Source organism: Lampris incognitus, chromosome 17 (assembly GCF_029633865.1).
Source record: "Lampris incognitus isolate fLamInc1 chromosome 17, fLamInc1.hap2, whole genome shotgun sequence".
Lineage (NCBI taxonomy): Eukaryota > Metazoa > Chordata > Actinopteri > Lampriformes > Lampridae > Lampris > Lampris incognitus.
Window position 1 is genome coordinate 43527261 of NC_079227.1, and position 16417 is coordinate 43543677.

Consider the following 16417-nt stretch of genomic DNA (forward strand, 5'->3'; position numbering starts at 1 on the left):
AAAAAGCAAATTAATTACTTAAAAATCATACAATGTGATTTTTTGGATTTTTGTTTTAGATTCCGTCTCTCACAGTTGAAGTGTACATATGATAAAAATTACAGACATCTACATGCTTTGTAAGTGGGAAAACCTGCAAAATCGGCAGTGTATCAAATACTTGTTCTCCCCACTGTATGTAGTGCAGATGCAAACTGGCGCAGGTGTTAAACAAAGTTCTCGTTCTCAAAAACTACTCATCGCAAAAACGTCAACTTAGCATTGAAATGCTCAAAACACTTTCAGCTTGTTGGGAATATATAATCAAAAACATATAGGATGTTGTTTTAGTAGTAGTAGTGGGCAAAATATGGGTTTTACAATGTAACTGGACATGTTTTCTGCAACCAGTTAGTGTACATGTGCGGCAATGTTTATAAAGAATGATATTGGTCTATAATGGAAAGCTTGCCAGCTTGATAGCGGATCACGTAGTTGGGGTTAGCCTTAACAAACTTTTCTGACCATGAAAAATGAGGCCCTGATGCTAGCTGATAACATCTGGTCAATTTTTCAGAATGAGAGAGCTTAAGGAAGAAGATGCTATTTATGTAGCGCAGCTTGAGGCAGGGCTGGGGTGCAAATGGAGCTGGGCCTGGCTAAAGGTGGAGGCCAAAACAGAGGAGAAGGGAGTGCAGCACAGCTTCCCGCTGTCACAGTATTTTAAAAAAAAAATTTAACAAGGTGGGGTATGCTAAATGCAGCCTCTGCTCAAAGGAGATAAATTACAGCAACAAGGGTTCACATGCCATCTCAGCACACTGCCAAACGGAGGTGCACCAGCAAAAAGTGTACACTATAATGACCACAACCAGTGTACTTCCAGTCCCAGGTGCAGTTGCTCCAAAGGGCCCCGAAGCAATGAGAGAGAGAGTTAAGGTGCCTGTACCCTTATTTCAGTGGGTTGCTAATGCAGAGGTGTGTATAGATTAGAGGCTTGCATTTTTCTACGTCACTAAGTTAAATCACTATTATTTTACTGTTGACAGGCTACTTGACATTTGCCAGAGTAGATGCATTGTACAGGGTGTGTTTACTCAATTTAAATAGAGTTGTACTAGATTAAATACATATTTATTGCAAATACAAGATAGGCTACACTTCTAACAGCTTTACAGTAAAAATGGAAGTTAATGCATATTAAGCCATACTATTTGCATATTAAGCAATATTATGCATATTAAGCCATACAGTTTAAGCTATACTTTTCATCAGTAAAACAGGGTTTTACTGATGAAAATCTAATCACTTTTTTTTTTGGTCTAGGCGATGGTTCTCACTACTCTTGCTGAACATTCGCTGCTGTTTACCTTCGCACCCGTGATGGTGAAGCTGGCCCAGGCTTTTGTTGCAGACAAAGTAGCGCTGAGTGGATTAAAGCTGTCGCACACATGTAGTCCGCGGTGGTGTAGCGGTCTAAGCGTCGGCTTTGTGTCAATGCAGTTGCCCACTGGGGACTGGGGTTCGCGCCCCGGTCTCGTCAGATCCGACTATGGCCGGACTCGATGAAGCAGCAATCATTGGCAACGCTGTCTTCGGGAGGGGGGCGGAGTCGGCTTGTGTTCGTCACGTGAATGCGTCTCTGTGTGTGTCGGAAAAAACAGTGGTTCGGCCTGGAGTCGCCTTGTCATGAAAGTGGCGAGGCGTCTCCTTCGAGACTGCCGGCCGGAGAGATGCAGTTGGCGAACGCATGCAGTACGAGGGTGGGTGTTTGAATTAAAATAGGGATCGATTGGCCACTAAATTGGGAGAAAAAAGGGAAAAATCAGAAATAAATTTATATAAAAAAAAAAAGCTGTCGCACACATCAGCAGCTTACAAAATGGTGCATGGATTGTCACAGAGGATCTTCAGCAATATACAGAAGTACCAATTTTCCATCAACCTTGATGAAAGTACTACCAAACGCGACAAAAAAGTGCTTTCCATCCTGGTCAGCTGCTTCAACACAGACCGTAAGACAGTTGATGTGGAACACCTTGGCTCTTTAGAAGTCTTGAAAGCTAGCACTCTCAAGTTAGAAAAGTTGCTGGTTAAGTTCTTTGAAGACAACAATATCCCATGGTCCAACGTTGTCAGCATGTTGATTGACTCCTGCGGTGTCATGGGAGGCAGCAAGACGGGGTTGGAAACAAGAGTGCTGCAGAACCACTGCTCAACCCTACTTGATGTTGACGGTGACAGCTGCCACCATATCCACAACGCTGCAAAGGTTTTTGCAGCTCCTTTCAGCAGCCATCTTGAAAGGCTGTTCAGTGACCTGCATGCAGATCATCAATGGGCTTCAGACCATGTTAGTTTCAATTTCATTTATAGAGCACTACAAACATTGTATTTATCATATGCGATATGACCTAAGTGATCCTAACAAATGTGTTCCATTGTCTCTCTTTGTCAGTTGACGTACCTCAGAGAGATATGCGACTTCATGAGCATTCCTGGTTCAGCTCCCAAAAGGCTTGTTCAGCACTGCTGGCTATCGGCTTATGATGTTGCCATTAGCATCCAGAGGCTGCTTCCTGCCTACCAAGTCCTTTACTATAGCTTCAACGACAAGGAGGACAAGGCCCTCTACCAGAACCCCCTGAAGCAGCTGTTTGCTGATTACAACGTCAGTGAAAAGGCAGAGACACAGATTCAGTCCTTTCGCGAGGACCTCAGCAAAAAAGGTAACTTATCACAGTTGTTTCTCCTTGGTTCTGTGATTGCCTACCTGCACTATGCTATAGAGGTTTGTTTTTGTTTTGTTTTTTAATTTAGGCCTTGATTTTTCCAGGAATGACACAGCTGTGAAAAGACAGGAAGAAGAGGATGGTTCAGAAGGTGTGGCATGAAGCCACCACAAGTAAGCTGCACATCAGTCTATGTACAGGAGTACTGCCAATCCTTAAAGAATATGTCATGGTGCTCCAGGTGAGTTGAAGATTGAGTCCTCTGCTTATGGCTATGACATTTTTACTCAAACGAATGCTACATTTCTCATCACGATTTTTACCTAACCAGAATGAGAAAAAAAAAGTTGTTAAATCACAAATTATGAGAGTAGGATTATGATGATAAAAATGTTACAAAAGTCTGTGATGGCTGGCTGCAGAAAATAAAATAAAGCCATACTAGTAGTGAGCAGATTGTGTACAGTTTTTAATTACAGTAATCCCATGTCTAAGACCACTTTGAGCAGGGTGTCTGTAGGTCCTTAGATATGTTCTTTTATGCTTTTTCAAATTGAGATGAGATAACCCTGAGTTATAATCTGTATCCATTCCTCCTCGTGTACATTTTTGTTCATTGAACCACAACTTCATGTTATTTTTTTCACAGGGCAGTCAAACAGTCGTCCATAAACTGCATGACAAACAGCTGGAAATCTTCACCAACTCTCTTGCCTGCTTTGTCAAATCTGAACACCTGACCCCGATGCCCAAGCTGTAGCTACTCTGGACTTGGATGACAAACTGCTACCTGTGAGAGAGATGTATGTGGGGCAGGAGGCTGATCGATTCAGAGTGGCACATCCACAACACCCTGTGAGTACTTTAAAATACTGTAATTAGAATGATTAATTTAGAACCTCTGCCAGGTTTGTATGATTACATGAACAGTAGTAAATGTTTGTGAGCTTATTGTTGTTGATCTCTGTTTCAGCTGCTAAAGCCATTCCTGCGAGAAGTCTCCAGGGCATACAGTACATGTGCCAAATACCTGCAGAAAAAGCTGCCTTTGCAGAGCAAGACCCTGCAGTGCTTGTCTGCCGTGGATCCCATTGTAAGAGGGCACACTAAAACTGGGTTTGAACTGAAGAAGCTCACACACATGATGAGTCACCTGCTGCTGCCTGATGCTGACACTCACCAGGAGATACTTCAGTACAATGTGGACCACACCCTGCCCACTTTAAAAGAGGGAGATTATGTGGTGAAATGGTGATCCTCTGTCTTTGAAACAGGAAAATATCCAGGCCTGTGCCAAGCTGTAAAGGCTGCCATGTCCATCTTTCATGGTCCCTCGGTAGAATCTTCATTCAATCTGATGGGCGACACCATAGACCCAAGAAGCACCAGCATGAACGTCACTACATTCAGTGCCATCCAGACGGTGACATACACTTTGCAGTTCAGGAAGCAGAGTGCTATAGAGATGTTCAGCCGGGATGATGCAGTTTTTTACAGGGATGATGTAAGGATGAAATTGGGTAATTTCCCCTCCCCTCAGGGATGATTAAAGTATTCTGATTCTGATTCTAATATAAAGTTTGGGGCAGTGGACAGGAGGCTGTGCAGCAACATAAATTCGGCAGGAACAAGAGACAAGGCCCAGCAACAGAATAAGGTGCTCAGAGCCAGAGAGAGAAGGATGGAGTTTGACTGCCAGCCGTCTGCAAGTGCTGCAGGGAAAAGGAAGCAAGTGGTGGAGGAAGAAAATGTGGCAAGAAAGAGGTACATTGCTAAGCAACAGAAATGAGAACTTGAAGGACTTGTGCAGGCCAAAAGACTGAAGAAATTAAATAAACTTTTTGGCTCACCAGCCACAACTTGCTGGTCAACCCCATTAGAGCTGAAACACTGGTGTCAATAAATGTGTTTTTTTGCCTAAAGTAAATGTTGTCTTTTTTTCCCTTAATTTTCTTCTGAGAGTGCACCAAAATGCTACATTTTAAGCTGAAATTTTCAAAAATATCTTCACGGGGGACCATGCCCCCAGACCCCCCTAGAGGGTTTGGGGCTCGCGGGTTTGTCGCCTTTTCACCTCTTATGAGTTTGCCGGTATGGGGTAATGGAGGTTGGACACTGCAGGCTACCTCATTTAACCTGTGGCTGGTTTTAATGTAGCTCATAAAGTTTGATGAGTTTTACTTTAATTTTTCTGATCATGATACAATTACGGTGAATAGTTATATTTGAGAATAAGCCCTTTCTTGTTTGCAATGGTGATGGACAGGTTGACAGATGAGATCAGGCAGGAGTCTCCGTGGACTATGATGTGTGCGGATGACATTGTGATCTGTAGTGAGAGTAGGGTACAGGTTGAAGAGAGCCTGGAGAGGTGGAGGTATGCACTGAAGAGAAGAGGAATGAAGAATGAAGAGAGGTGAAGAAGAGAGTGAGGCAGGGTGGAGTGGATGGAGAAAAGTGTCAGGAGTGATTTGTGACAGAAGGGTACCAGCAAACGTTAGAGAAGGGAAGGGAAGGTTTACAAGATGGTAGTGAGACCAGCTATGTTATATGGTTTGGAGACAGTGGCACTGATGAAAAGACAGGAGGCAGAGCTGGAGGTGGCAGAGTTGAAGATGCTAAGATTTTCGTCGGGAATGACGAAGAAGGACAGGATTAGGAATGAGTATATTAAAAGGGACAGCTCAGGTTGGACAGTTTGAAGACAAAGCAAGAGAGGCAAGATTGAGATGGTTTGGACATGTGTGGTGGAGATGCTGGGTATATTGGGAGAAGGATGCTGAAAATGGAGCTGCCAGGGAAGAGGAAAAGAGGAAGGCCAAAGAGGAGGTTTATGGATGTGGTGAGAGAGGACATGCAGGTGGCTGGTGTGACAGGAAGATGCAGAGGACAGGGAGAGATGGAAACGGATGATCCACTGTGGCGACCCCTAATGGGAGCAGCCGAACGTAGTAGTAGTAGTAGTAGTAGTAGTAGTTATAGTCAAGAAGAACAAAATATTACGTATTTTTGATAACGTAAAAACCTGGAGCTGGTTGCACCAACAGCGCTTATGCCTGGTCTTAAGCTAAATCAGTCATGATGTGGCATTCTAAGTTTGACCTAATAGTGATGCTGGTTGCATCATCTAGGCTCAAACCTTCTTCTTATTCCTAGTCAGGAGTGAGCGTAAAGTCAAAATCTAGGCCATTTATATAGTAATCACTTTAAACAACACAGTTTATAACACTAATCATGGCACATCTTAACAACAAGCAGGCTTTTAGACGGGACACAAAAGCTATCCATTGGACATATACTATGATGAGGAGCGGATTTGGAGGTTTCCATTCTGCGGGAGAGGTCTCTCTGAACTCATTGTAGAGCTCTCTCCAGACTTGCAGTTTGTGTCAGATCACAGTGCAGTGGTTTCCCCCGCTTTGTAGCTGCTAATAGTACTTCGTTTTTACACAAATTGTGCATTTAAAAACACAGTTGGAGACATGATAAGCATCCACATATTCACCAAATGTCAGGCCATCTGCAGGGTGCCACTGGCACTGAGCTGCCGCCTTGCATGGTATTATTAAAATAGCTATTATGAAACTAACAATCTTAATAAGCAGTCATGGAACAATCATTTCTGGTCTGTTATTTCTCTCCAAGTCAACTGCTGCTTCTTATTTATTATAAAATTGGACTGCTTGGCAGTCAGTGTTTGTTGTACAGCTCTATTAATTCTTATCTGAATGTCTGTGGAATTGATTTTCCTTTTTCTGTGATCCTCCATAACATTGCCGCAAATTAGAAATGATCAGCTAAAAATTTGTAAGACAGCAGGAGGTTGTTAACATTGTATCCTAGCAACACCCACTGCTAGACAACAGCCATAGTCCGATGGGCATTCACATGGAGGTGCATCACTAAGACAGGGTGTAGTTAAGACTAGGCTAGACTTTGGCTGGTGCAGCTGACGTAAACTTCGTTCTAAAGGCTAGTCTTAAAGTGATACTGACATCAAAATCTGAAAACTCCTATTGATAGGCTATGTTCCGAGTTGGAATGTGACCACGGATAAATTCAGTGGCCAAAACAGCGTGTCTGCGGCCACTCGAGAGAGATCTGTGATTGACTGTAGATGGTGTCCAATGACAAATTATGCTGGTGGATACGTACACACCAGTCAATCTGCATATAGGGTGTGTCCGTAGCGAGATGCTATAAAACCACGGAGAAGCCGTTCTTTCACCCGCTCCTGCTAGCTACTTGGCTCGAGTTTGTGCTATTTTGCTGAGACTTTATTATCAATCTTGCTATTATGTATTGCTATCTATCTATCTATCTATCTATCTATCTATCTATCTATCTATCTATCTATCTATCTATCTATCTATCTGTGTATTTATCTAAATATCTATCATCTATCTAGCTAACAGTTATTTGTATAATCGAACATATTATTCGCCAAGTTGTATTGCACTGCTGTGCCATAGGCCTAACACCATTTTCTTTCTACGGCAAGTGACGAGCGGTACCGAGCTCCACCCACGCGAACACCCAGGAAGACAATAGCCAATAGCTTTGAATTCATGAAACCACACCTATTTTCGGTTATGATTCAAACTCCCAATGTTAAAAAATGTGTTCAGAAAGGGCATTTCAGTCTCTCTTTAATAAAGACCAACTTAGCAGGTAGGACCAGGCTTAGTAATGACCAGTTCTGTTCTGTTGTCCAAGATGGACTTGGTTGTTATATGTTTGGTGATGCTATTTATCCAATTACACAGATGGGTCAAATCTAGCTTCTAGTAGTTACCGAATAATAATTCAAAGTGACCCATTCATGCAGCTGATGTGAATTGCAGCTAAGTCTTGAATGTTACCATAGTCTGTTGAATCAACATTATTTATTGTGCAACCAGTTTTGAGAGAGAAAATTAAGTATTCCCTCTGTTTTGGCTGTTTTGTGCTACTATTCCATGTCACATTTTGCGGGCAAGCACTGGCTATGTATGGTCTCCACCTCCACCGACAAGGTCTACACCGTTTAATAGTGATCAATCATTCAGTGTAATGTTTATTTCTGAAAATGAATATTTACATCTCAAAAAGAAGCCAGAAAACAAGCTACAGTTTACCTTTATTGTGTAGACAAAAACTAGTAATGTTGTGGCACAATATTATTCCATTGTGTACTTCAACTGTAGCTGTAGTCTAATGTTTTCTATAAAGTAATGGTACAGCTGCTGTTTATGATCAGAAACTGCACAGTTTCACTAGTTTAAAAGTTTAGTCATTTCACAGCACTTTAGCCACCCTGGCACATTTAATTGAAATCAGCCACATTATGCTAGTGCTGGTTTCAATTACAGTGCATATGGTAAGTATTCACACCCCTTCACTTTCCCTACATTTTGTTATGTTACAGCCTTATTCCAAAATGGATTAAATTCCTTTTTTTCTCATCAATCTACACACAATACCTCATAATGACAACGTGAAAAAGGTTTTGTAGAATTTTTTGCAAATTTATTAAAAATAAAAAACTGAAATATTGTATGTACATAAGTATTTGATACATCAGAAAAACAGAACTTAATATTTGGTAAAGAAACCTTTGTTTGCAATTACAGAGATCAGACGTTTCCTGTAGTTTTTGACCAGGTTTGCACACACTGCAGCAGGGATTTTGGCCCACTCCTCCATACAGATCTTCTCCAGATCCTGCAGATTTCGGGGCTGACGCTGGGCAACACGGACTTTCATCTCCCTACAAAGATTTTCTATTGGGTTCAGGTCTGGAGACTGGCTAGGCCACTCCAGGACCTTGAGATGCTTCTTACGGAGCCACTCCTTAGTTGCCCTGGCTGTGTGTTTCAGGTCGTTGTCATGCTGGAAGACCCAGCCACGACCCATCTTCAATGCTCTTATTGAGGGAAGGAGGTTGTTGGCCAAGATCTCGCGATACATGGCCCCATCCATCCTCCCCTCAATACGGTGCAGTCGTCCTGTCCCCTTTGCAGAAAAGCATCCCCAAAGAATGATGTTTCAACCTCCATGCTTCACGGTTGGGATGGTGTTCTTGGGGCTGTACTCATCCTTCTTCTTCCTCCAAAAATGGCGAGTGGAGTTTATACCAAAAAGCTCCATTTTGGTCTCATCAGACCACATGACCTTTTCCCATTCCTCCTCTGGATCATCCATATGGTCATAGGCAAACTTCAGACAGGCCTGGACATGCGCTGGCTTGAGCAGGGGGACCTTGCATGTGCTGCAGGATTTTAATCCATGACGGCGTCATGTGTTACTAATGGTTTCCTTTGAGACTGTGGTCCCAGCTCTCTTCAGGTCATTGATTAGGTCCTGCCGTGTAGTTCTGGGCTGATCCCTCACCTTTCTCATGATCATTGATGCCCCACGAGGTGAGATCTTGCATGGAGCTCCAGACCGAGGGAGATTGACCGTCATCTTGAACTTCTTCCATTTTCTAATAATTGTGCCAACAGTTGTTGCCTTCTCACCAAGCTGCTTGGCTATTGTCCTGTAGCCCATCCCAGCCTTGAGCAGGTCTACAATTTTGCCCCTGATGTCCTTAGACAGCTCTCTGGTCTTGGCCATTGTGGAGAGGTTGGAGTCTGATTGATTGAGTGTGTGGACAGGTGTCTTTTATATAGGTAACAAGTTCAAACAGGTGTGGTTAATGCAGGTAATGAGTGGAGAACAGGAGGGCGTCTTAAAGAAAAACTAACAGGTCTGTGAGAGCCGGAATTCTTACTGGTTGGTAGGTGATCAAATACTTATTTCATGCAATAAAATGAAAATTAATTATTTAAAAATCATACAATGTGATTTTCTGGATTTTTGTTTGAGATTCTGTCTCTCACAGTTGAAGTGTACCTATGATAAAAATTACAGACCTCTACATGCTTTGTAAGGGGGAAAACCTGCAAAATCGGCAGTGTATCAAATACTTGTTCTCCCCACTGCATGTAGATTGATGAGGGGGGGGGGGGGGAATTTAATCCATTTTGTAATAAGGCTGTAACAAAATGTGGGGAAAGTGAAGGGATGTGAATACTTTCCGGATGCATTGTATATCATGGCCGAAACCTAGAATTGTTAATCTAGGTTATAAAAAGAAATCTCTCTACATTCACTCGACTCCTGTTTGTTCGTCCAGTTGGTTTGGGCTTTATTTTCCAATTTATCTTGGGTATTTTGAAGTATGTCTCCAAAAATACCTGCATCAATAAGCGGGGTAAATCTTAAATTAGCTGTAAAACAGATGGGGTCAGTGTTGCCAGATTAGATGCCCGAATCAGATGCCCGAATCACCTTAATTGGCTCCTTTCGATGCGAATGAGCTTCTCCTTTGCATCGAACTCCCTCCGGATGTCCAAGCTCCCTCTGGATGTCCAAGCTCCCTCCGGATGTCTAAGCTCCCTCTGGATGTCCGAGCTCCCTCCGGATGTCCGAGCTCCTCACCCTATCTCTACGGTTGAGTCTAGACACCCTACGGAGGAAACTCATTTCAGTCGCTTGTTGCGTGATCTCACCCTTTCGGTCACTGCCCAAAGCTCATGACCATAGGTGAGGGTTGAAACGAAGATTGACTGGTATGTTGAGAGCTTTGCCTTGCGACTAAGCTCCTTCTTCACCACAACAGTCTGGTACAATGTCCGCATTAGTGCTGATGCTGCACCAATCCGCCTGTCAATCTCCCGCTCCATCCTACCCTCACTCGTGAGCAAGACCCTGAGCTACTTGAACTCCTTCACTTGAGGCAACAACTCATCCCCAACCCGGAGGGAGCAATCCACCATTTTTCGGTAGAGAACCATGACCTCAGACTTGGAATTGCTGACTCTCATCCTGACCATTTCACACTCAGCTGCAAACCGCCCCAGTGCACGCTGGAAGTCGCGTTCTGATGAAGCCAACAAAACCACATCATCTGCAAAGAGCAGAATCAATTCTGAGGTTCCCAAAACGGACACACTCCTTACATTGGCTGTGCCTTGAGATCCTGTCCATGAATATCACAAATAGAATCGGAGACAAGGGAAAACCTTTACGGAGTCTCACGCCCCCCGAAAACGTGTTTGACTTTGTGCTGAGAATGTGACAATTGGGTATTTATCTTGACATAATGTAGAGTTTAAAACCGGCGGTCATTTTGACCTCCCATGGTCATTTTAGGTAGGAGTAAAATCCCGGTCATTCTAGTGTTAAACAGAGGGCGGTGTTCTTTCATCCATGCAGAGATATCAGCAAGGGATGACGATATCCGTGCCGAGACTGTGAGGTAATCTGGCAGGAATGATAGGAAGAGCTGGGTATCATCAGCATAGCAATGGTATCAGAAACCATGGGAGCGGATGATTGCACCAAGTGAGGTGGTGTATATTGAGAAGAGAAGGGGACTGAGCACTGACACTTGAGGAATGTACATAAAATGTACAGTATTATTATGTACAAATATACATAAATCAGTGGCAAGAAAAACAGTGAAAACGATTCTATATTCAATGAACTATGTTAAGAAAAAGAATACATGCCATAAACAGCCATGCATTACACCATTTGGACCGCCGGGACATCCCAAGGGGTAATATGCATTTTCTTAATGTATATAAGTCTCTTCAAATAAAAATATGATTTTCAAAGGCCGTCACTTTTCTGAATTGTCTTATTTACTCTTCACAAAGTAATGAAGTTTTAAAACAAACTACAGCAGCGTCCTGGGAATTTATATCCATGCCTACCAAATAACAGTCACACAGATTCCTGTACTCAAATAAGGCAGTTTTCCATATCAAGTTAGTTTTTTGATTTTCACACATTTGTTGTTGTTGCTGCCAATAACTACCATTGGTTATTTGTAAATTTTCCTTTTACTGTCTGAACTGAACCATGAGCTCCTATTTCGACCTGAATGAATGAGACTAATAACAGGATGGGTAAAAGAAGAGGGCTAAATTTAGATCTAAGTTTGGCTGGATCAAGGGAAGTCTGATGGTGGAGAGATAGACTTGGATGGACTTGGATGACAATTTCAGTGATTTGGAACATGAAAAGAGTTCTTCAGAGTCAAACAATTATTCAAGCTCTCCCTTGATTAAAAGAAACAACAGAATGCAGCCCCAGCTATGTCAAATGTGCAATGTGGTAGCATCAAAAGGGTTTGAATCAAGTGCAACTGGACTTGGTATATAGCCGTGAAGACGTTTCGCCTCTCATCCAAGAGGCTTCCTCGGTTCGTGCCTTTCTGACTAGACCAAGCAATTCTGACTGGCTGGTGATGAGACTTAGAATTTATCCTCTTTGGAGTCATTATCAGAGCTATAGATGTCCATGGCTCTTTGTGTTCTGATGTTTACCAACGCCCGTCGCTAACAGAGCCATAGATATGAGTGGCTCTTTTTTGTACCGATGTTTGGCCGCGCCCGTCGTTATCGGAGCTATTGATATGCGTGGCTCTCCTGTGCTCCGATGTCCAGCCGCGCCCGTGGCCATCGGAGCTATTGATTTGCATTTGTTTAGCAGCGACAGTCGTTGGGGGGTGTTAGATTCGACTTCATTATTCAGTGGTCATGAGAGTCGTTGGAGCCGTTAGTGACCGACTGTTGTTCTTGGAGGCTAGGCTTCTTGAGTCTCCTGGGTAGAGATGAAAGGACCGCATTGTAAGTGGGAGATAGGTGGTGTCGCAGACCTCCTCTTCTGTTGAGGGATGGTTTTTCCAGTTTCACATAGATGGCTTCCTTCACCCCTCTTTCAAACCATCTATCTTCTCTGTCCAAAATGTGTACGTTGCTGTCCTCGAAGGAGTGTGTCTTCTCCTTTGGGTGTAGATAGACTGCTGAGTCTTGTCCTGAGGAGTTTGGCCTTCTGTGTTGGGCCATCCGTTTGAGTAGTGGTTGTTTGGTTTCTCCTATGTATCGGTCAGTGCAATCCTCATTGCATTGTACAGCATACACCAGATTGCTTTTCTGGATGTGGTACACGGTCTTTGGGATGAACCAGTCTTTGTCGGAGTGTGTTGCTGGGTTTGAAGTATACCAGGATGCGGTGTTTGTTGAAAATTCTCCTGAGTTTCTCAGAGACCCCAGAAACATACGGGATGACTGTGCTCTTCCTTCTGTTCCTTTTCTCCTCGTCGCTCACCTGGTTGGTCTTTTTGGAACGTGTTGCAGTTTTCACAAAGGTCCAACTGGGGTAGCCGCAGGTTTTTAAAGCTCCCCTCAGGTGTTTGTGTTCTTCTCGGGCCTGAGTGCTCCTGGGCACCTTGTCAGCTCTGTTTTGCAGAGTTCTGATGACGCCCAGTTTGTGTTCCAGAGGGTGGTGTGAGTCGAAAAGTAGATGTTGGTCTGTGTGTGTAGGTTTCCTGTAAACCCCAATGTGGAGGCTCCTGTCTTCCCCAATGTGGACGTCACAGTCCAAGAAGGGCAAACTGTTGTTCTTTACATCTTCCCTTGTGAACTTAATGTTCTAGTCCACTGAGTTGATGTGTTTGGTAAACGCTTGCACCTCTTGTGTTTGGATTTTGACGCATGTGTCGTCCACATATCTGAACCAGTGGCTCGGAGGTGTTCCTCTGAAGGAGTTCAGGGACCTGTGTTCTACCTCTTCCATATATAAATTGGCCACAATGGGCGATACCGGTGAGCCCATTGCACAGCCGTGTTTCTGTATATAAAACTGGCCTCTGAATTGGAAATATGTAGTGTTCAGGCAAAGGTCCAATAGTTGGCAAATCTGGTCTGGGCTGAGGTTGGTCCTATTGTGGAGGGTGTCGTCCCATAGCAAACGTTGCCTCACAGTTTCCAAAGCCTCCATGGTTGGGATGCAGGTGAATAACGAGGTCACGTCGTAGGATACCATGGTTTCATCCGGTTCCAGTTTTCACCTTGGACCTTGTCCACGAAGTCAATGGAGTTTTGGATATGGTGAGGTGTTTCGCCCACTAAAGGGGTCAAGATGTTGGCTATATGTTTGGCAATGTTGTACGTGACCGAGTTTATGCTGCTGACGATGGGCCTGAGGGGGGTTCCATCTTTATGGATCTTAGGGAGTCCATATATGCATGGAATGTTATCTTGTGGGTAGAGACGGTGGTATTGTATCCAATCAATGGTTCCTCCTTTCTGTAGTTTCTGTAGGTGTTCTATTATTCTCCTCTTGTTACCACTAGTAGGATCACGTCTCAGAGGTTCATAGGTGTCGGTGTCGCTGAGTAATGACGTGATCTTGGCGTGGTAGTCTGTTGTGTTGAGGATCACCTTGCATCGCCCCTTATCTGCTGGAAGGATAGTGATGTTTTCATCCTTGCTCAGGGCTGTCACGGCTTTCCTTTCCTCCATGGTTAGGTTGGAAGGAGGGAGTTTCGCATTGGACAAAGCTGCTGATACCTTTAACCTCAACCTTGATTTCCGTTAGATTGTTTTTCCTTATGGCTGATTCTGTGGATGTGATGAGGTCAACTATAGGTAGTTGTTTGGGTGTCATGGCGAAATTCAGTCCTTTGGCTAAGACCTCCTTCTCTGATTGTGAAACTACCTTGTCCGACAGATTCTTGATCCATCTGTTCTGCGTTCCGTTTTGTGTGGGATGTTCTATCTTTTGTCTCCATGTAAGTATACCTGCTTGGCTAGTTTTGTTGGTTTGTCACTGTAAGTTTTGAAACTTCCTTGTCTGCCTTTCTTTGGTTTTGTGGTGTTGAGATGGTTGGGCTTTCTTGGTGAAATCAGTGATCCTCTCCAAGACTGCACCAGGCAAGTGGGATGTTATTTGCTGGAGTAGTTGGTCAGATTTCTCCTTCAGCCCTTCAATAGTGAAATGGACCTGTCTCACTCTTTCATTCAGGAGTTGATTCTGTGCCTTCTCTATGATTCTGTCTGCTCTATGTCCTTTCATTGTGGTACACAGGCGCAGGCTAGTGGGTATGAGCCTGTGTTGTCTGCATCTCAGATTGAATCGCAAGTGGTTTCTGTAGTCTGCAATCTTTCGAGCCATCCTTTCATATTCCCTCACCATTTTAAGGGTGTCAGACCCAAATTGTTCCGCAACATGTTAGCGACGGGCGTTGGTAAACATCGGAACACAAAGAGCCATGGACATCTATAGCTCTGACAACGACTCCAAAGAGGATAAATACTGAGTCTCATCACCAGCCACTCAGACTAGCTTGGTCTAGTCAGAAAGGCACGAACTGAGGAAGCCTCTTGGATGAGAGGCGAAACGTCTTCACGGATATATACCAAGTCCAGTTGCACTTGATTCAACTCCTTTGGATAACCATGACCTGGATGAAGGAGAACATTCACAGACAATCCAGACAGCAATATGCAAGATCCTTACAACACATTGTCAGACTGTTATCAAGCTCGGTTGTGTTGCTTTCCCATTTATAATGTTTTAATTTACTATTTCTGCCTCTTATATTAATTTCCTGTCATTCCCTCTGCAAATGTTAAGCAACAAATAATGCACCTGCTTTTTTAAGTTTGTTGTGAATTAAACATTCCTTTTTTCCCTTTTTTTTTTACTGAAAACAAGAAAGATGCGGTATGAAATTGGGGAAATGTTGTTCTTCCGTTCCATTTTTTGCAATAGGCTGTAGTCACAACATCGTATTTTAAAATTAGTGGGCAAGTTCTCTTGATCTGTTTTTTTCTCCTCTTTCTCCAACTACACTTACTATAACACCACTTATCTATCTGCCTCAAACAATCAATTAAATTCCAAAAATGTAAAACACTTCTTCCCTTTTCCTCATTATAATCTATTTGACCTTTGGCTTTTCTTTCTTTCTCCCTTTCCTTTTTTACTTTCCTTTTCTGTACTGTATTGTGTTACTGTCTTGTCTCCCCCTCCTCAGTCACCAGTCATGAGCGTGGTAATTATACCTTATGTCACTTTCTTTCGTCTGTCCCTTCTCTCTCTTTTCCTTGGTTGGTTGGTGAGTTTTTGTGTCAGTTCTGTCCAGGTCCTGAGTTAAGCCTTCAAGGCTTGATCTTCAACCCACTACATACTTGTAGCTCCTACCTGATATTATCTTAATTGCTGCTTTTTTTCCGCTTTAGCCCAATAAAATGCTGTAGTGTTTTGTTTTTGTTTTTTGTCCTGTTGAGAAAATATGGATGTTGGGCCTCCCTTCAGTTTTGTGTTCAAATGTGTCAGCTGCACCTTTAAAATCAGTTATCAGCTTGTTTAATTCTAGTAATCGGCATCTGGACAGTATCGTTGTACACGACTGAGAAAGGACACATTTCAACACACATTCTCTGTCAGATCTGGTGAACAAGAGATGTAATTTCACAACGTTGCCACCTAACACGAATGTTGCCTTTGCCACCATCTCAGGATTTGTACAGTATCTGGCACATTTCATGTGTGACTACTGTAATGCAGTATTTTCTGATCACACTAAGTCTGAAGTGCTTGTGTCTCACCTACCCCATTGTAGCTTCATCCCTCCATCGTTACTCCCGTTCTTCCCAGCCTTCCCTTGGTCTGGCTGTGGTCGTCTGGTGACCTCCAGTTGGCTGGTTGTGCTGTCCCAGTGATGAAGATGGTTGTGTTATTGGTTGTCTGTCTTGTAGTGTACAGTCAGCTGTCTGTTCTTTATTTCCCGTTTTCTGACCTGCTGTCTCTTCCTGCATTTTTTCATGTCTTCTCTTGCATGGTTTATCTCACTATTTCACTCAGTCGCTCCAGTTTTATTCTTA

At 43.3% G+C, this 16417-nt stretch overlaps 1 protein-coding gene across 1 annotated transcript in view; it reads left to right on the plus strand.

Annotated features, from left to right (window-relative positions):
• ryr2a (ryanodine receptor 2a (cardiac)) overlaps positions 1-16417 on the plus strand; it is a 1161183-nt gene that overhangs the window by 611193 nt on the left and 533573 nt on the right. Inside the window, 1 exon segment of the mRNA XM_056296806.1 lies at positions 15568-15585. Coding sequence (XP_056152781.1) covers positions 15568-15585 — 18 coding nt within the window.